Source organism: Poecilia reticulata, linkage group LG2, assembly GCF_000633615.1.
Source record: "Poecilia reticulata strain Guanapo linkage group LG2, Guppy_female_1.0+MT, whole genome shotgun sequence".
NCBI lineage: Eukaryota > Metazoa > Chordata > Actinopteri > Cyprinodontiformes > Poeciliidae > Poecilia > Poecilia reticulata.
In genome coordinates, this window is record NC_024332.1 from 28636025 (window position 1) to 28654882 (window position 18858).

Below are 18858 nucleotides of genomic sequence, written 5' to 3' on the forward strand. Positions count from 1 at the left end.
TGCAAAGTAAGTTTGAGGAACTCACAGATTTCTTCCTCCAGCAATAGAGAGGGAAGGCACAATTACCCAAGGTTAGAAGTCATATATATACTTTTTATGTTACACAAAGCTGTTCACAAGTATGTTTTGAACACGTCTTAAGTGTCTAATGACTGAAATTAGATTCACAGTGGAGGGTAAACATGGGCTAAATAATAACATTGCATTCTAGTGGGTTAAATTTTAAAGCATGCAGTGTTTTGTACATATCACATYAATATTCAACAATTCTCTTTGTTTTCAGAATTTTTTTTTCAACATGCAAAGAAACTGTTTTGCATGTAAACAGACTAAAATATTCGTTTCCTGGCACATATTAGTTTGTTTTGTTTAAGGCTTGCAATTCCAACACTAGCAAGAAACAAATCTTCTGCAAGTTCCAGCAGAAAACTAAGTTTTCACAAGACTATCATCATTTATGCTTTAAAGTACATGTGTTTAACGTCCATCTCGTTATGTTTGTGTCAAAAATAAACACGTTTTCATCAAAGACCATGATGCATTTACACAAGATCTTAGTTTTGATGCATTTAATCAGTAGTGATCTAAGCCGTTTATAGACAATATGAAAATGCTGCTGCTGGTTATCTGTTACCCTCTAATGAAGCTAAAGTTAGCCTCTGGGAATTTTCCATCTGTGCTAAGCTAAAGGGCTATTTCACAGTTTTTAATGAGCTTGACGTGCCTTTGATCATCTTTCATTAAAAATCTAAAATAACAACACTAGACTGGTCAGACCTGAACCAGATAACTACACTGAACAGAGATTATTTAAATCGCAAATATTTATGAAACCTTTGGAATTAGACAAGCATAAAAACCACAATATATGGATAAGTCAAACCTGGACTAAGTTACCCAACACTAATTATGGATTCTTTAAAACAAACTGATTTTTGAAACTTTTTTTTTATTTATTTTTTTTACAAAAATCCAATCTTAGCAAATGATTGTGTACCTTCATCCTGTTAGCAGGATGTGTAATTACACCACTACCTAATTCATAAACTTAAAATACATCAGTTTCCTTTGATGGATTATGAGACGATTTAAGATGCAGAACATGTCATTATCCAACAACATTCCAGCTGCTTTTTGAGCTTGTTCCACAAACTTCCCAAAACCACTCAGCAAAGCCTCTAATTGCTGGCTGAAGCTCGTCCTCACCATGTTTTTATGTGTGCCTAATTGGTCTACTGTAATGGCCGCAGAAAACAGCATGGCTGAAAACAAAGCCGTCCGTATTCCTCTTACAGAAGGAAAGAGCCACGGCAGATGTAAGCAATCATCTGCATTTGTTTGTCTTTGTGAAATATTGCTTCAAAAGTAGCTGGTGAAATTTCGCACAACTGCCTCGGAAGGTGTGGCATCAACTGCAGCACAAAAACCAGATAGTTTCTTTGAAACTGAGAGACACAGTGTTCCCTGAATGCCTCTGTAAAAGCTTTTTTTTTCTTATCAGAGGACTTGCACAAAGTCTATAAATAACAATCCTGTCCGACTGTACCAAAACCTCAGGCTTATTGTTTACGAAGCCCAGTTGATGGAAAACAAGTCGGAGTCCTGGGGATGACGAGGTGTTCTACTGTGCCACTTCAGAGCACACCGGTCACAGTTTTTACTCTCTCACTCACACTTGTAACAAAATTTTAGGTTAACTTCAAAGGAGCTGTAAAACTTCCTGGCTGAGTGTTCAGAGGAGGATGTGGCCCGAAATGGTAAATCAAAGGCTGTGCTACCCTTTACTGTTTCCCAGGGAGGGAAAAAAAAAAATGCGATTCATTTTATGTTTCTGTTCTGTGATGCCGCTACCGTTGAAATCTTTTAATACAGGACAGGCTGTGGGTCTCACTTAAGCCTCTCATCTTTTGCCCCCATCACAGCCTGTCACTCTTGTCTAATCAGCCCTGCATAAATATTCAGCAGACTAACCTGTGGGTTCATGACTATTAACGAGGCCTAAATGAAGCGCGAACATCAGAAATGTGGTTCAACGCTTCAAGTTTAATATGTCCTGAAACACCACGGAGCTGAAAATCCATCCACCAGGCAACAAATCTACTTTCATGTTTTCAATTTAAAAGATGAAATGACCTGAATAACAAAGACGTGAATTAAAGAAAAAGAAAAAAACAATAACTGACAGCTTTTTTCTACAGAGGCAAAAATAAACAAAAAATTATGCAAAAAAAAAAAAAAAAAGCAAAAAACATTGGGACAAGACCGAAGGTTTCAGTCGCACCCTGATCCTCCAAGAGGACAGCTCACGTTGGCTTGGCGCTAACTCGCCGCAACTTCACATAATAAAAAAAAATAAAAAAATACAAAAGACACAATGACCTTACTGCTTACTGAACTTCTGAAACAGGAGGAGTATAGGGCAGGGCAGGCTGAATGAACGTCGGAAGTAATGAAAGACAGAGTTTCCTCTGAATGAAAAGTGGCTTCCTTTGGAGAGCTTGAAGTGTAATTTCTATGCTAATGACTGTGATGTATCTATGATCCCATTGTGTCAGAAGGATATTACCACGACTCATCGCTGACTGAGTTAAATATGGATATCTAGAGGCCTTTTTCACTAAAAGGCCCCTTTTTGAGGCACCTCTGGTCATTCACAGACCACCAATCAAGCTGCTCATGTCCCGTTTTGATGCCTATTAGGCAAAGAACCACAGGAGATACAAAGCATGAAAAGTGTGTCAAAGATCTTCATGTCATTCTGGTTTTGAAGGAATAATTCTGGATCGATTTTATGTTACGATCCTTAAGTGACTGACTATATCTTTAAATGCAAGCACATCTTTTTACCTTTTGCAAAATAATTCACCTCATCTTCTCCATCAGGCCATAACACATGGTTGCTCACACTGAACCTGGTTGTGTATGAAGTTCCTTCATGTTAAAATGAGGCGGTTCATCTCCGGAGCAAACTGCTGCAATGTTGATAAGGATGAGTCATTGCTGAAATCTCAACGACGTCCAATCAGCCTTTTTACTTATGGGTATAATATGATCTGCTGAATTTGATGCTATTGTAGTATAATTTAAATTCATTAGCCTGTATGTAATTGGATCTTAATCCTGTACAAAGCTTTGTTGAAAAGACATGTAAAAGAAGCTGCCATCTGTCTTTGCAAGTTATAATTCCACTTGAGAAATAAATTGTAAGAAGTAATCCTTATAAAGACATCTACTGATGTCTGAGTCAAACTTAAAAGCTGTTAAACTTGATCAAATTCAATGAAAAATGCCTTTTTTCTTGTGTGTAGTCTAAAATCTTAACAAATAGACCTAAGAAATCTCACCCCAAGAATATTTTTGTATGCATTTTGCAAAAGGGATCATCTCCTTTGAACATTTTAAAGTAGTAGTCTGTTAATGCATATTAGAAAAAAAGAGATATAATAATTTCAAATTGTTTTGCAATTAAAATTGGAAAAGTATGGTGTACATTAGTAATCCCCCATCAACCTAATACCCTGAAATAAAATTCAGTGCAAAGAAAATCCATAAGAAATTACCCCTTATTACATGGAGTCCATCTATACACAGTTCAACCTAATTTTAAATGCAGCTGTTTGTTAACACCTCAAAGGTTTGACATAGAACATCAGTGAACAAACAAACCAAATAACGGCAGAGATGTGAAGAATAACAAGTTTAAAACAAAGTTAGGTCAAAACACTAACCCTAGCGTTGGACTTCTCAATGAGCATTGTTCAATCCATTGTCTGAAAATAGAAAAAGTGTGAAACCACGGCAAAACTACCAAGAAATGATCATCCACTTAAACTGAAAGTCCAGGAACAGAAAGCATTCACGAGAATGCAACCAAGAGGCTTATAGTGTCTCAGGAAGCACTGTGGAGGCGCTCCGATCAGGTGGGAACATCTGCTGGACGATTAGCGATGCATTCAACAAATCTGACCTTTATTGAAGAGTGCCAAGACAAAAGGCATAGCTAAAAAGCAACAAGAAGTCATGTTTCCAGTTCACCAAAAGCTACGTAAACGTTACAACAAACATACAGGAGATGAAACTCTGGTCAGATATGACCAAAATGTGACTGTGGTGGAAATCCAACACCGGACATGAACAACACGTCCTTCCCACCGTGATACGGTGGTAGCGGACGAGGGGATGCTGTTCTTCAAGCAGGATTAGAGAAGCTGGTCAGAGTTGGTGGTGACAAAATGGAAACCCTAAAAGATGAATTACATTACTGCCAAAGGGGGTGGAGTACAAATGCACTTTAATTATTTATTTATTTTTTTGTCTGCCAGTCTAACTGTTAGGATAAAGCTGGACGGCAGACGTAGAAGGAGTGGGCAAGAGGGAATTTTGCAGGGAAACTCTGGGAGACTCATGACCTAAAGTATGAGCATGAAGAGGGAGCATATTAGAGACACATTAGACTGAGCTTGTCTGTATGACTTTGTGTGTTTTGGAAGGAGGTCTGCCAATAAGCATAAAACATAAAATACTCATTAATCACACAGAACAGTGGTTCTTCTGTCAGTGCAGTCTGCAGAATAACAACCACTGTGTGTGTGTGTGCGTGTGTGTGGATGTGCGTGTGTGTGTGTGTGTGTATGCGTGCGTGTGTGTGTGTGTGTGTGTGTGTGCGTGTGCATGTGTATGTGTGCTCAGGAAGAAGCTCTGGTTGCTCCAACCATTAGCCACAGATTTACATGGGGAGCAACTGTACTGTATCTGGCTCTGAGTTACGACTTCAATTACAGCAGCAGCAGGACTCAAAAACGTGCACACGCGCACACTTAGGTGCTTAAGAGAGATAGAGGGGCACAGGGAATCTCATTGTGTTGGCAGATTGGGCCGAACAAGGAAATGAAGCCCAGATTGGATTAGCTTTGACAGAAAAATGTGCCTGTGTGAGGGTCATAACAGAGAAATGTGGGGGGGGGGGGGGGTTTGGAGACACGACTAGGAAGGAATCTGACCTTGAATGCCTGAAACAGACATAATTAATCAAAAGCCTTTTATGAAATTATTTTCTGTTTCAGTGCACCCCCTCCAAGCCTCTATTTATCACACGCCATGACCTTCTGTGCTCCTGTGTGCATGCAAAAGACTGACAGGTCTCTGAGTGCATTCTGATTATTTGAATATGCGAAGTATAAACTTTAGGCAGGACAGTCAAGTGGTGTGTGCACTCGGGTGAACTTAGAGGAATGATAAAGAAAAACAAACTACATCCATCTGCAACCAAAAAAAGAGAAAAGATTTACCACTCTGCTACGAACAATAACACCGGGAAAAAAAAAAAAGCTGTATGACTGCAATACACTTATTATTCACGCAATAATGAAAGCTATTTGAGGAAAATGTAAATATAATAGAGAGAATGTTGCAGGGGAGGAGGTAGAGGAAAGTAGGGAATTATAAAATATTGAAAAATCACAGGAGTGAGAAAGAGGCTGGGGGCGTGAGAAGGGGAACATGCAGCTGAGTGGGAGTGAAGGGGAAGGAAGACATTAGGGAGCTTACAGACGGAGTGAGGACAAAATATGGAAAAAGCGCAGAGTGGTAGCGAGCGAAGATGGAATAGATGAGGCCGTAATGAAGATCGACAGCGCCAATTCATGCCCTGATGAGCGGGAATCTCCAATTATTGCTTTGATGTAAACACCATCAATAAATGCTAAGTGGTAGCTACATCAGCAGCATGAAAGTAAAGCACATCTAGACGATATTATAAGAAGACACACTTTATTAACAGGGAAAAAAGCATAAGAGAATCTGAGAAAAGATGGTGGGAGGATTATGTGACTAACTCAAAGCAGGAGTCACTCAAAGGAGAAGTAAAAAGAAGGCATCGTGATGTTTGACTGCGTGAGTTAAGGAAGTCGGCAGAGTGTAGGTGCGAGAGAAGAGATGAGAAAAAAAAAAACTCAAAGTGGGACACCTCCCCCCCAGTTATAACCATCATCTTTCTAACTCAGCCAATAACCAGACTGTCTTAATGTCTCACTCCCCTTGCCAGACTCACACGCACTGACGTGCATTTGCACACACTCAAATGAAGATGAAAGAAAAAAAAAACCTCATTGATCTCCCCAAATCATCATTAATCCAAACGGTGCTTCTATTAGAGAAGATTCTGCATAATTAGTTTTGGGCATTTTTTTTGTCTCTTGGTGTTTTTGTGCATCTCGCTGTGTTCGTGTGTGTGTGTGTGTGTGTGTGTGTGTGTGTGTGTGTGTGTGTGTGTGTGTGCGAGTGTGTGTTTGTGTGTATGTCTGTGTAGTTTGGGGTTATGAGTAGATATTAGATTGTCTACCAGAGACGGGGACTTCCCTGGTGATCTGCCATGCTGAACATGTGTTTGCCATTATTGCATTTCAGAAAGAGACAAAGAGAAAACTCAATCAGCTGAAATCTAATCATTCCTGCGCTGTATGTGAGGCTGCATATTGCGTTTCTGTGCATTTCTGGGTATCCTTCGGAGTGCTGGCTAATATTTAATCATCTTCCATCATGCTGGATAATTACACTTCTGCTTTAGGAGGTAACCCCACCGTGCGTTTACACATTCTTGCAGGAAGATGAGGCTTGTACTCCGGTGTGTAATAGCTTTCTACAGCTAGCCTTTGGTGGATAATTCAAATGTCCAATTGCTGCACTAGGTTAACTTTACAATAACTGCAAACTTATTATTCAGTGCCTAGCACATGTATTTATATCCTCTCAACCTTTTGCTATATGTTACAATTTCAAACTTCAATGCGTCTTATTGGGAATGTATGCAACAGACAAAAAGTGGTGCATAATTTTGAAGTGAAAGCACAAAGATATATGATTTGGCTCACATTTGTATGCAGCAATTCTAAGTGAATAATTTTTTGCAACACAAGTTCAGTAAGTTTAGGCTGTAGGCATGCTGGCCATTGCCTGTCTGTGCTATTCTGCTCGATTCCAATTTCACTTTCAGCAAAATCTGGGCTTTCTTACTTGGGTTCCCTCCGGAAACAAAAAAATCTGAGATTTCTTGTGGTAAATGTATAGGCATTTTTAACATAAATATATAAATAAACATATACGTGTTCCTTCCACAAACTTTATAGCCACACCTCATATAGTCTTAGTCAATCACAGAAATCCCGATAAAGTATCCTGATATTTGAGGCTGTTTGGTGAGAAAATGTTCAAACAAGTTCAAGGGGTATGAAAACTTTTGGAAAGTATTGCTTATGCAGACACAGCGGTGAGCTCTTCCTATATGACCCTTGGGACTTGGACGCAGGCAGCGTGCTGCTAATCCAATCTGGAACAGGAGGAAGCTCTGGGAGGCACAGTTTGAAGAAAATATTACGCTGACCAGCTGACTTCTTCTGTGTGAGTTTGGTCCAGCTTTTATCTACATCCAGCACGCCTCTCTCGCTAATTTAAGAAGCGCAGATCTTTGGATCAAGGTTTTTAATGCTTGTTTTCTCCCTTTGCTTTTGAAGTCCCATAATAATTTAATGAGGACGGTCATTATGCGATTTGAATCTGTATAATATTAGGTGTATGCAACTTTCTCTTGAATGTTAGGTGGTGGTCCACAGTATGTGTTGAACCAGCAGAAAGCTGAGAGAAGCAGTTTGATTCTGGGTGTCGGGGGGTCAAAGAAGCATATGCACACCAAGCACATTGCTCTCTGAGGCACATCCACACGGCCACTTGCCTTTGTGTAATAAACTGAACATGCACGGTAATATGTATTTGCATTAACAAATTGCATTACCGTTTTTAAACTCCTTTTGTTAGTATCTGGTTGCTTTTCCCTAATTACGTTCTCTTTCTTTTATCACACAATTCTGAGAACAAGACAAAATTTTAATGGCTTCATTAAGCCAATACTGGTTTACCTTTGGCAAAAAAGGTAAACCAAAAAAGATAAACGGGGAGAAGCATCAGGCAAAGTGATTGACAGCGTGCTTACCATATTAACGTAAATATGGTTGTACTAGAATCGTGATCTAGTACTAAAAAATCTAAGTAAATCTTTCCTTTTATTTAAGAAACAGTTTCAGTGGAGAACACCTTCCACATAAGAACAATATAGTTTTATATTATCATCTGTGCTGCCTATACTTTTGCCCACAAGAAATAACTTTTAAAATTGATTTTACTCAGTGACATTGCAACAGTTTATCTAAGCCATCCTCTCTTATTCAACTTGTAACCTCAGTTCATCTCACAAGTTTCTGATGAGATTTAGGTCTGTGGACTTATTCAACAAGGGAAATGAAAGAGTTTTAAATCCAATGAAAAATTTCTGAATTGATTTTTCCATTTTTAAATTTTCTTATAAAGTTCACCCTATTTTTTTTTTTAAAGTCTCCTGGTATTTCTAAAAATGTGAGGACCCCAAGTACTCACACAAGGTTTCCAATGGCCTTAGAAATGGAAACAGACTAACAGTGTGATAAATCTCCTGGGATGTTTGTTGCTGAAATATTCAATCTCAGTCTTATCTAATCAATGTACATGACTCCAGTTAGTCCAAGTAACTAAAAGGGGCATTGTTGTTTACATTCTTGATGGGAGGACAGAAAGGGCTCTTTTTTAAAAAATTCTTTCAAAACATCAAGCATTTGAAGGAGTCTAATACTTGATATGAAGACTTTGTTACTCATGAAGCTGCGCTTTGCTGTAGTTCTCCAACAGTAAGCTTTGCAGACTTTGCAGCTTTTAACCTTAAAATCACTGTAAGTGGTGACAAGATGGATCTTCATCCAACCAAGCGGCCTATTGTTAACAGGACTAGCCCTATATGTCATGTCATGTTTATCCCCAGGGAAACTAGAAGTCATGCCAAACACTCAGGCAAACATCAAGACGTTGATGACTTCAGAAAGGACTTGGTTACGGTTATTTTACAGAGAATATTATTGGTGCCAGTGATTAATTTGTATGTGAATAATTACATCCAAAATAAGGTTGAATTTTTCCTGAAATTTTGCTGCGGTGACAAAAGGAGGATTTGTTTTAAAGTTTCTTGAACACCTTTACCCGAGGTAACAAATAATTGCATTCAGCACTTGTACTTCCTACATTTTGAGAAATGAATCACTCGTATAATCGAAGGCTGAACAACAGAGGAGCACAGCACGGCCAGAACTGAACGCGGCCTTGGTAAGTGTCAAGATAAAAGAATTACTCACTCACTCCCTGGCTTGATGAGAAAGTGGCCTTACACACAGAATGATTGCGCTGTTACGGTAAATGATTGGATTTCTCCTGGCAACTGATCACATCGCCACAGAAACTGATGGCATTGCCAAGGTAACAGATCACTTTGTCAAGAAGACAGACTGTTGGTAGGAAGGACGAAAGTCTGCCTGTGTGAGAAAATGTGCGTTTTCTTTAGATTTTTCTGCTTAAGATTAAACAAAGTAAGCTGTGTGGGTCGGGTTAAGCAGCGTAAATGAGCATTAAGGATGATTGCTCCTGAAGAGCTCAGAGGAGGAAGTCTGCTTTGGGTCAATGGTTAAGGTCAGCTGTTCATGAGTAGTGCTTTAGCTGTGGCTCTGTGGGAGTCTATTTGCATCTGTTTGTATTTGTGTGTAAGAATGTACATTGATGGGAAAAGTGTGAAGTTTACTTGTCTGCAGGTTTTTTTGTGAGGCATTGCTTACTTTAAATGTTAGAAATAAGTAGAGCTCCTCATATTCAGGCTATCTGTAAAAATATTCTCCCCTTCGTTATGACAGAAAATTAACTGGATAAACCAGCAAAGCTTCAATCAAGTTTTCTGGGGAAAATGCTAAAAGAAGAGCAACTATATGGTTGATCCCTTCCACAGTGATGAAGGCTAATTGATTACTATGGTCTGCCTCCGAAGGCTAAACATAATCTTGTGCATACTCACTTAAATGAGCGCCACCATGTTTCACTTTAAGGATGGTGTTTTCAGTGTTGGCTTTGTTCCATAGATTTTTCTAAATAGGCCAAAAAGATTTTATCTGAGCAGAAAACCGTTCCTTCACGTGTTTGCTGTGTCCCCTACGTCGCACATGTGAATTTTTCTGGCTTTCTATCAACAGTGATCTTCCGCTTGCCTCTCTTCCATAAGAGCCAGAGCAGTAGAGTGTACAACACTTTTCTGGTGAGAGAGTCTCCAATAGTTCCTCTACAGCCACCTTTGGCCTCCTTGGTTGCTTTTCTGATTCATTATCTCCTTGCCTGACCTGTCAGTTTAGCTTGACAACCTTGACATGATAGGTTTGCAGTTGTGCCTTGTTATTTTAATTTTAAAAGTGTTCAAATCGTGGGAAATGTATATATTATCCAACTTTACTTTAAACCACCTCTAAACTATTCACCCCTACTTGTTTGTTCCTTGGTCCACATGCTGAAAAGCTCTGGGTAAGACTGTTCTGGGTGAACGGCAAAGATTACAAGTACTGCACAGTTTTGCCTTTATATTCCAGTCCGTTTGCATCTGCTTGAATCTGTGTGCACAGCCCAATCGATAGCAACATAGATGGGAGTCCTACCTTTGTGTCACACGTGACCAGACGGCCTCTAGTTCACTTCAAAAGTGGAATTGATCATTGAGGCCTGCTTCTGAAAGCTGTGCAGAATCTTATACATCAGCACCTAAACATAGAGCGCCTGCCTGTGTGCATCGTTCTCGGCTACAAATAGAACACAGTGGGAAAACTGCTACATGACTGTGGGATGAAAACCTACATCTCATGCCTTCCACATAAATTACTGACATACTTCACACTAAATCCAGCACGTTTAACCCCTACTACAACTGCAGGGGAGGCTATTATATGCCGATCTGATTTAAAAGCTTAAGATTTGTGGATATATTTTTATTAATAGGATGACTTTTTGCCCAAGGCACATTCACCTGAATAAGTGAAATATCACACTGCTGAAGCACAACTGGCTCTGCCAAATTGGGCAAATGTGAGTTCTGCAGCATGTTTTTGTGTTGTGTTCCTACTCTAATTAGGCTCTGTCTGTATGGGTTTGTGTGTGTATGTGTGTGTGTAAAACACAAAGGGCCAATGAGGGTGGCTTAGACGGGTTTTATGTCTCCATGGAGGAAAAAGGTTCAAGGACAGATCGCTCCCTCTCTCTTCATCACTCTTCCTAATTCTCTCTGTCTCTGTCGTTTGCTTCTTTCTTGCCCACTACTTTCCCTCAGTTTTCTCTTCCTGTGGGATATTTAGCAATCTATTCGCTGCACTCCATTAGAAGACTCCACCCTGCTCTATTCACACAGGCAGACATCCAGAGACACTACAATTAGTTGCTAAACCAGAGACTAAGCGCAATTAGAGCCAGCAGAAATCCTCTGAGCTCTGGTAGATTCATCCTGTGTGTGCATGGGAAAGTCTGTGCATGTCAGTCTGTGGTTCCTGTGTAACCTAGCCTAACATTTATTGGTGAAGATCACTAAGAAAAGCAGCTTACCAATAATATGTTAACCAATAATTAAAGAAGAGTACTGGAGTTCTGCTGCTGCTGGTGCTGCTGGTGTCCCTTTTAATCAAAAGACAAGTAAAATGTTCAGCTACAACAAAGCACTGAAACTGAATTGGTCTCAGTGCTGTTATTTAATGCTTTAAATAACATTGACAGTGATGCATCTAAGACTTCTGTATTGGATGTCAGGGCTGCATTTCTTACAGTTGATCATAAAATATTGATAGACCGACTGGAAAAGTGGGTAAGACATTCTGGTCCTCTGGTAAATACACTTGGTGGATTTGGACAATTTAGAGCAATTCTTAATCTGAACAATTATCCTGTGGGGTTCCTCAAGGGACTACTATGCCCCCTGTGCTCATGTCAGATTACTACAGTATGATGTCTATTAGTGACTGGATACCATATGTATGCTATCACAAAGAGGTAACAGTTGAATACATTTAGCCAGTGTGTTTGTGTCCATAAAAAGCCTGCAACTTAATGCAGAAATATCTAAATTCATTGTTTTTTTTATTAAAATAACTCATTTTTAAAGAGCAGGATCTCGCTAGAATTATTGATGTTAAAGAACACGGAGCATCCACAATTTATCCAAAATGCACCTAAAGAGACCTAATTTACACCAGAAAAATCAATTATATCACCCCAGACTCAATAAATCGGACCCCTGTGAGAAAAAGGATTCAGACACAGCTCAATGAATCGGAATATGGGTTGTAAAAAGGCTAGTTTGTTTTGATTAAAAGTACATTTTGAAAGTAGATTTGAACATACCTTTCATTGACCTCGCATCTTTGTTTTACAACATATATTTTTTTCCGTTATTGTAATATTAAGATGTAATGTTCTAATCTCCTAGAAATGTGTTCTCATTAGCTGCAAAAGAAAAGAAAAACTCATCACAATTAACAGAAATAAAACATCAGTCTGTTTGTAATGAATTTATGTTTCACCAAAACACATTTAAGTGTTGCTTGTCGAGTACAAACCATAAATACCAAATCAGTTAGATCATCAGAGATGTGTTTAGTGTTCAGGGGACCAGAACTAAACAAATGAAAGTCTCATTTCTTTCCTATGCATCTTACTTTTGTTATAATTCCCTGAATACATGAGATGTGTTCAAATTTATATTGTTTCAGCTATTTGTTTTAAATCTGCATTTCTTTACTTTTATGTGATGCTTACTTTTTTCCTATTTTTTTATTTTCTTTAGTTTTATGTTTAGTTTTTACATTTGTTCCTTCATCTTACTGTAAAGAAACCATGTGTAAATTTGGTGTGGCAAATAAACTTGCCTTGCCTTCATTACTGTTTGAGTAGCAGTTCTGTTCATTCTGCTAGACAAAGGGAAATAAAGCCTTACCTGGCTGAAGGACGTTGATGCCCAGTAGGTTGGAGGTGCGGTTAGCCACTCTGCTCCAGCTGTTGTCATAGTTTTTCCTCCACAGGATGGCAGTACACTGATACTTGCCAGCTTCACGGCGCCCCGCGCGGGTCACAGACAATCGGAAGTTGGTGTTGGAGTGTGAGCGGTCCACAGTGGTGCGAGTGCCCAAACCAAGCAGTTGTTCTCCCCACTGCAGGGTGCCTTCGCGGGTGAACGTCACCAGGTCCTTGAACTCTCCCTGATCATCATCTTGAGCACCAGTTGGCATGAAGCGCCAGGTGACCGATGTGGGGACCCTGGGGTTGTGGCGAGGCTTGACCAGACACAGGAGGTCAAAGGAATCTCCGAAGGAGATCGATGGCGTCCGCGATGAGGCCGACACCATAAAGGAAGACTCTGGGCGATGGGAGAAGAAGGGCACAGGAGGTTAAAATCACACATAGTCAAATGGCTTCTCTATTAGATTTATTGTTTCTGCTGAGTGGCTCTAATAGAGCCACGCTGGCTTGTGCATGTAATTAAGTCTAGTCTCTACTGATGCAGGGGGTACAACCTCCTGCAGGAAGCAAGGATGCCAGAAGGCATAAGCCCCATACTGGAGAAACACAGACAGTATTGACGGAAAGGACATTGACTTATACTTAAAGAAGCTTTAAATCTTCACAAGTACTTCCCTATATTTTCATAGCCAAAGATTCTAGAAGCCTATGTACTGTATAAGAGGCTTTTGTACTTGTTTCTTAGTGTGCTTGAAAATGAATAGTAATGTAACAGAAGAAACCCGAGGGAGAGATTTCCTCTAAGCACCAATGTTCGATGTACACGCAGCTCCTGCCAAGTCTAAACTGTCCTCATTAGGCAAAAACATTTGCCCGAYTCGATAAAGCCAAAACATACCTTTGTTGGAGCCAAGGTAGAGAGAAAATAAATCAAAAGATAAGGCACAATAATGATAATAACACCGCTCTTCTCTCACTAGTTTTGAGCATGTTGACGGTCGCTCATTAGGAGAAAGTAGATATATGGATGAGAAAAAGGATGGGGGTGGAGCCAACTTTGGTCCTGTCAATGTACTTCCTTGAGACTTTGCAGATTCCTCCATTATGTTCTTGTCAACAGCCCTGTTGTTTCCTTTAGTGTGTCCTCACCCTGTGTCGTCCTCTGACAGCCATCCTCCTCGGTGCCCTTCAGGGCGTCTAATCAATGGCTCCCTGTCCAAACTTGGCTGCTGCTGCTGGGACGAACGCCTGAGGCTATAATTCCCTAACAGACAATAAGTCTCTGCTCTCGCTCTATCTCTCATCTCCTGACAAACTGCTCTCATCCATCTGTCCATCCATCCACTTCTTCTATAAATCACTGTTGTGTGGAATATTGTATCTATGAGCACATGTAATACAATGGGACATACCACTAGGTTGCCTGTTCACGTAGGTTTTACAGTGTCTTTCTTCTATTCGGGGCACCTGAATTTTTCCACATTTAGTCATACTGCAGCTGCAAATTTGGATATATTTGACTAGGATTTAAAATAACAATCCTAATAAAATCTGCCATTAGTGCTAGACGAACGAACCACTGTGGTTGATCTTTGATGAAGATCAATGAAGATCAACACAAAGCAGCACAACATGTTCACAAGTTGGTATTTAGCCTATTGAGTCGAAACTTTGTAAAACCACATTTTTCACTGCAAGTCTATGGTACTATATCTCCAACAGTTTTGCATATTCCTGTTAGCAAAATAGTTCAAGCTCAGTCAAGCTGAATGGAAAGTGGATTTTCAAGCTGTGCTGCAGTTCCTTTTGGATCTAGGTCTGGATTTTGAGTGATTCATTTAGATAAATGAGCTAAGCTATTCAGTTGTAGCTGGGACTGTGTGTTTTTTTGTCGTGCTGGAAGGCGAACCTTCTTACCAGTTTTTCTCCAGCTTCTTAAGGATTTTTCCTCAATGTTTCCCCTGTATGTAGCTCAATCCACCCTCCCATCAGCTCTAACCAGCATCCCAGTCCTCATTATCAAAATGTACTCCATGCAATGATGCTGACCACTAACCTTTTTCAGCACTGGGGTGGTCGTATCTGACCAAAGCAACTTCTTTAATGCATTTTCTTGTGGTAGACTGCAGACATATCTTCAACAATGTACACAACTACTAATTGTCCTCTGGGCAAAAAAGCTGTCCAGCTCTTCCAAGGTCATGGAGGCCCTCTAGGCTGTTTCTTTGATTAATGTTCTCTTGGCTGTCAGTACTGATGGACAAGCAGGCCTTGAACATTTTGCAGTTGCACCTCACTATCCATTTGACTGCTCATGGTTGTCGGTTTAACTGAATTTTGATTTGGGGAACCAAATTAAAAGAAAATATAAACACACAGTATACTTTTCAGATTTATATTTCCTAAAAAAATGCTGAAAATATTTTACTTGTTTTTCTCTCTTTACAATTATCTACTGTATTGGTCTATTGCTTAAAATCCCATTAACATAGATTGGGAATTAAACAGGCAACCTCCAGACAATTCCCCTTAAAGCAAGTCAGCTGAGGTTAAAAAGAAAACTTTATGCAAAGCCTCCAGAGGACAACCCTCTATTCACCACCAGCAATCAGACGGAGTCCATTAATGAGGGCACAGCAGCCATATATAAAATATGAAGATATACAGCCTTTAAGACTGGTTCACTCTAAGGACATGGTTAACATTGAGCCCAATCTGTGCTTAGACAGAAAACTTGGAGCAGGAGTTTTTTCCCTCTTTTTAGTTAAAAAAAAAGAACAGGGACTAAAAAAGCATGACAACAGTTGTACAAGAGCAGAGAGCAGGAAGAAAAATCAGACTTCTATTTGCATGGGAGGATTAGGTTCAATAAAGCTGCAGCTAGAGGGGTAAAGTGAGAAAAATGACTGCCAAAGTAAAAAAAAACACATTGACCGTCACACAACAGTGCATATTCAGAAAATCCTTTGATCAACAAGCATGGAGGAGAAGAAAAGGAGGCGACGTTGAGGAGTCTAACTCAAGAACGATGAGCAGCTTTGGACTTCTCCCTCATTTGCATAATGTGTCTCTTGTTCCTCAGACTAATGTTGTTCTTGTTGCTCCAACTTGACAAATGGCCACTTAAAAACTGACATCTACTCTCCGCAGCGCCGCTCTGTGCTGCTGCAGGGAGCTAATCCCTCGATCGTGCGAGTGTGGGAGCGCCTGGTGCTGCGGCCTGCCAGCTCCAAACTGCTCCGCTCCAGTGGCTTCCTCTGCCTGAACTGTGAATGTTAAGCTTAACTCAGCGGTGACAGAGGAAACTCGCAGACTGTGAAACATATTGCTTCCGCATTTCCATTCTAATTATTCTAACTAATCCATATGCGTGTGTGCGTGTGTGTGTGTGTGTGTGTGTGTGCTAGCGTATATAGGTTTATTCCTGGCATCATGGGAAGAGCACTGCTCTTGACATGAGGCAGGTAGTGTTAGAGTGTGTGTCTCTCATAATTGCTCCCTCCCCTAAACGGTGCATGAATAAACCATGGGATGTTCAAATGTGAGGACTGCATGTGTTTTCTGAGCCATTCACCAAATCACAAACTGCACAGCTCAGTGTGATTTGGTGTTGAAGTAGCAATCGTTGTGCTAGTCAGACTGTTTACATGCCTTACTGACTTCAAGACACTTTAAAAAAAGCAAACTATGTTGGAACTACATAAACAACGAGTCCCAGTTACCCCCTTAACCCCCATTCATGTGGCTGCACTTTGACTCAATCGGAAGGGAAAAAAGTATATAACATATTAAAGGCAATATTTTCCCATTCAAAATTTTGATGCCACTTTTACTACTCCAATGTCTAGTTTTAAACTCACTTTTGTCTCACTTTTAATAGGTAAAAGTCATGCATTATATAGATTCAATGGATAAACATGAACATATTTCAAGTTTTAATTTATGTTTTTCAAGGTTACTAATGCTGCTATCAAATAAGAATTCAAAATTGTTACCCTATATATGTGCATTTATTGAATAGGACTAACAAATTGAAAACTGGCAGCCTAATAAGAAGCACGTCAATGTAATGAGCAGCATACACTGATTATTGGTCTTTTTCATTAATAACTCCATTAATGGGAGCAGCATGGCTTGGAGTTTCCCTTTTTTAGTTGAATTTCAGAAATAAATTTAACTTTTCCAATAATATTCAAGTTTCTCATTGCACAAGTACACTTTGGGGTTGAGAATCCAGGCTTATATTGTATAACTTACCAACAGTCTTTACTGTGACCGTTTTGGTGGCTGATTGCTCGCCAAGCTTCTCCCAGTTTGGCTCTGTTTCGGTGCCGATGTTAATCCACTGGGTAGCTGAGCAGCGGTACTGACCCTCGTCTCCAGGTAAAGCATTGTAGAGGGATAGGGAGAAAATGTTGGCACGCACCCTCTCAATGCGAATTTCCCCATAACCGGAGCGCTCCCTGTAGCTGGGTCCGTGAGTAACAGTACCGTCCCGATCCACAGCGGCCACTTCCTGGATCGGTCCGGCTGATTGCCTGTCTGTCCACTGCCATACGACAGTCAGCGGGGCAATGGCAGAGTTGACTGAGCACATCAGCTGGATCGGGTCTCCTTCTAGGACCTCAGAGGAGTTTGCAGAGAGCGACACTGTGGTGTTGTTCTCTGTATGGGAAGAAATAAAGAAAACACACAGACAAAAGGTTGAAGATGAGAATTGGTGTATTTCGGTATATGCGTGTATTGAAATGTTGCAAATTTACTAAAAATCATGATAAATGCCTCTTTGTTTACGTGTGCACCCACAGTTTTACGCTCCATGAGGCTTACATTTTGGGTTTTGCTTGTCAGCTCAAGTTTACTACAGCGATAGTAAAAACTCACTGTAACTCAAGAAAAACCTTTAAGCTTTAGCAACACCTGATTGTATCGGGGAGAACGAGAACATAATTAGGTATTGTGAATGAATAAGGAATTAGATGTTTTTAATTGAAGTTAGTAAAAGATGACAGAATAGCTCACCCGAGACAAAAAGGCAAAATGCATAATAATAATAATAATAATAAATTTATTTTTTGAAAAAATATCAGTCATGCCTCACTGGAAGAAAATTATTTCTGCATTCTATCACATCCTGCCCTCTTTTTGTGGTAAAACCCTCACTAGATCACAGCCCACAGTATTTTTTTGTGTCACAAGCAGCTCTGGTCTTTTTGAATGCAATGCTATTTTCACTGGCTGATACTTCCACATAACTAAATAAATATGGGCAGATTTATTATAAATGTATCCATAATATCTTTACTTAAATGCTAGGCAATCTTGTCTATGCAAGTTTTTCTTTGCAGGCAGTTTGAGAATTAAACTCCTGTATGAATTTTTGGCTTCAATCATGACAAATTTACTCGTGTCTGTCATTCAGTCAATGTAACTCAATCAATTACATCGAGTTACATTCTATACAATCTATTTAAAACATACAACACTTGACTCTGATTGATTGTGATTGTTATTAATATGTGAATTGTTAATAGATTTCTGAATGTAAAATGTGCTTTTAAAACTGTAAAATTCCTGCATGTTTAGACTTCAAGGCCTGAGCTCCACATGATAACGAGAACAAACTACTTGCTTTTTAGAGGAAATAACAACGACAATCTCTAATGTAGATTTGTTAACAGAGTGCATTCAACCTTAGAAAAAGGGGGTTTTGTGTGCAGCAGAGGAAGTGATGGCAAACTTGTGTTCATGTCTACTTCAAAGTGTCTCAGGGTGGCAGAGAGGCAGGTGTGAGGTGAAAATGGGAAACTGCCAAAAGCAGAAAATCATTTTGTCGCTGGTAATTTTATTGTGTCTGACTTCCAAAATGCATTACTCAGAGGGAAATGCTGCAATGCCTAAAATAAAACTGGCAGCTTTATTTCACTCTCTTCTAGGAAACATTCAATTTTGTTTTATCAATATATATATATA

At 39.7% G+C, this 18858-nt stretch overlaps 1 protein-coding gene across 2 annotated transcripts in view; it reads right to left on the minus strand.

Annotated features, from left to right (window-relative positions):
* igsf3 (immunoglobulin superfamily, member 3) overlaps positions 1-18858 on the minus strand; it is a 106441-nt gene that overhangs the window by 13036 nt on the left and 74547 nt on the right. For both annotated transcript variants that reach the window (XM_008400850.2, XM_008400840.2), the window contains exons 5-6: positions 17143-17550; positions 12863-13282 (exon numbers count right to left, since the gene is read on the minus strand). In XM_008400850.2, the coding sequence (XP_008399072.1) occupies positions 12863-13282; positions 17143-17550 (828 nt within the window). The remainder of the gene's footprint in view (positions 1-12862; positions 13283-17142; positions 17551-18858) is intronic.